The following is a 2499-nucleotide window of genomic DNA, read 5'->3' as shown; positions in this document are numbered from 1 at the left end:
ATCACTACCAAGCAGGATTCATCCCAGAGATTCATGGGTGATTTAACAAATGCAAATCAATAAATACATCACATAAACAGGATCAAGGAAAAAAATCACTGATTTGAAGTGGAAAAATTCTTTGACAAATCCAGCATCCATTCACAGCAAAAACCCTGAAGAAAATAGGTATTGAAGGACCTTATTTCAATCTGATAGTAGCATTTATGATAAACTAGTGTCCAACATCGTATCAAATGGGGAGGAATTAATACTTTCTGTCTAAAATCAGTAACAAGACAAGACTATCTAGTATCACCACTACTGTTCAATATAGTACTCTTTCTATATCCTCAACATCTCACACAGTGCCATGCAGGTGGTTAAGTGTTGAAGGAATGCAAATGAATAAGTGAATGAATGAATGATTGAATCCCTACAACACCTACTGGAGATTTTGGAAATAAAAACTTGAGTAAGGAATTTCATGAAGAAATATTTGTAGCCAAAGTTGTCGTTTTGACTTAACAACTCTTCTGGTAATGGCTAAGACTCATTGGAAACTGGTGACAAGATAAATTTCCTTTTGCATTATCTTTTCTAGATTTTATTCAGTGATGTATTCCCCTTTAAAGCAATAAAGCCTGGTGAATTAGCTTAAAAACAAGATAACAATATGACCACTGCAATTTTTACTTCTATGGCCAAATACAGTAAAGTAGGATGATTTTTTGAGAAGGTACCGGGGATCGAACTCGGGACCTTACATTAGTGAGGCAGGTGGTGGCACCACTGAGCTAAATCCCCAGCCCAGTAGAATGATTTTTTTTTGATGAGTATAAATCATTGGATCACTTTTCATTGTTTTAAAAACTCTGTTGTATTTTATAATTGATATAGCATGACATAACTAAATCCCAATTCATCTAGTTCTGAATATACTCTCCTCTTTTAGACACAACTTGTACTCATTTGGTCAGCTTGAGTAATAGTCATCTTTGTAATTAGGGCCAATAGATAGGAAAAAGGGACGCCTTTTCCACTGAATCACTGTTGTTCTCTAGAGAAGAAAAATATTGATTATTGCTTAGATTTGTCAGAGAAATTGCATTTTAAGTTGTAACCTTAAATTCTTAAAATACAACCTTCAAAAATATGCTAAGAAAACAAAGTAGGACACTTTTTTGGTCCTATAACATCAAGGACTGAAATTCATAGACACAGCTTCTTTTCAATTACTCTAACCCTCACTCAGTGCCCCCACAGAAGAAGGTCATGGTTGCAATTGCAATGCCGAATTCTCTTAACTCAGTGTTTTAATACAATCCCTTTCCCCCAAATCTCACCCTAATCTTTTTATTTGATCAAGAGACAAACTAGATGTTTGGTAATTACATACATAATTAAATCTAGAAAATATCTTTTTAAATATTTATTTCCTTAGTAATTCACATTGATGTGAAGAACATGTTAGTTGTTCATCTCTTTTCAAGATTTACTCTTAGTTAATTCCACAGTTCTATAATGATGTGTGAGGTCAAGTTACACTAGTGTTAAATCATAATATATTAATAAATAATTATGAAACAAACTTAGGGAAGGGTCAGGGGACACTGGCCCAATTCATAAAAGTAGTTATGTCCAATGAAAAATAAAAATGGGAAGTGAGAGAACACAGGATTTGTAAATGTGCCAGTCTGGTTTTTATGGTCATTTTATATGCCAAGGATTTAAACTGACTAAAAGTGTAAAGAGATTTTTTATGTTTTGGTGCTGGGGATTAAATATCACTAGAATAGAATGTTTCCCCTTTCTAAAATGTCAGAATAGGTTGAAATTTTGATAAATATCTCTATATCATACAATTACATATTTGGTATAACTGTAATAGCTAGAATGTAATTTGTATAATTTTTTTATTTGAAGGAAATTTTTCTTGCCCAGTTTATAACAATGTTGGCGAATGTATTTTGTGTGTTTAAAAAGAATTCATATTCATCAGTTTTTAGGTAGTATGTTTTATAAACATGAACTAATTCACACAAAAATAAAATATCAGGAAATTCAGAGAATATAGAAAATAATATTTTTTCAAAGTTTTAAAGTTTTCATCAGTGCCTTTTTACTACCTTCTATCTTTACTCATACAATCTCAGAAAAAATTAATAAAATCCAACTCTCTTTTCATAGTCATGGTGACTTCTAGAGTCTCATTCTCTGGGATATACAATGCTTTAGCACTGTTGCATTCCACAGGTTGGGGAAGGTTTAGCAACAGCTTCCTAAAATAAAATAAAAACCTGGAATTAGCTTCCTAAAGTGATATATCACTTTGAATAATGCAGTATAAAGCAATATATACCATTACAATATTTGAACCCCATCCCCAAGACAACATACCTATGTTCAGGTGGTATAAGTACTGGATTGAAAATATACTTCAGCTGGGGATTTAGCTGAGTGGTTCTGCTGCCTACCTCACAAGCTCAAGGTCCTGAGTTTGATCCCCAGGATAAAATA

The 2499-nt window shown here is 32.7% G+C and overlaps 1 protein-coding gene across 1 annotated transcript in view; it reads right to left on the bottom strand.

Moving 5' to 3' along the window:
* Nucleotides 1–2101: 2101 nt before the first annotated feature.
* Dnaaf6 (dynein axonemal assembly factor 6) overlaps nt 2102–2499 on the bottom strand; it is a 42394-nt gene continuing 41996 nt past the window's right edge. Inside the window, exon 7 of the mRNA XM_010611818.1 lies at nt 2102–2261. Coding sequence (XP_010610120.1) covers nt 2132–2261 — 130 coding nt within the window. The 3' untranslated portion in view covers nt 2102–2131. The remainder of the gene's footprint in view (nt 2262–2499) is intronic.

Source organism: Fukomys damarensis, unplaced genomic scaffold (genome assembly GCF_012274545.1).
Source record: "Fukomys damarensis isolate Sample0158 unplaced genomic scaffold, DMR_v1.0_HiC HiC_scaffold_39, whole genome shotgun sequence".
Lineage (NCBI taxonomy): Eukaryota > Metazoa > Chordata > Mammalia > Rodentia > Bathyergidae > Fukomys > Fukomys damarensis.
Note: the sequence above shows the minus strand (reverse complement) of the source record. Positions and strands in the feature narration are given on the sequence as shown.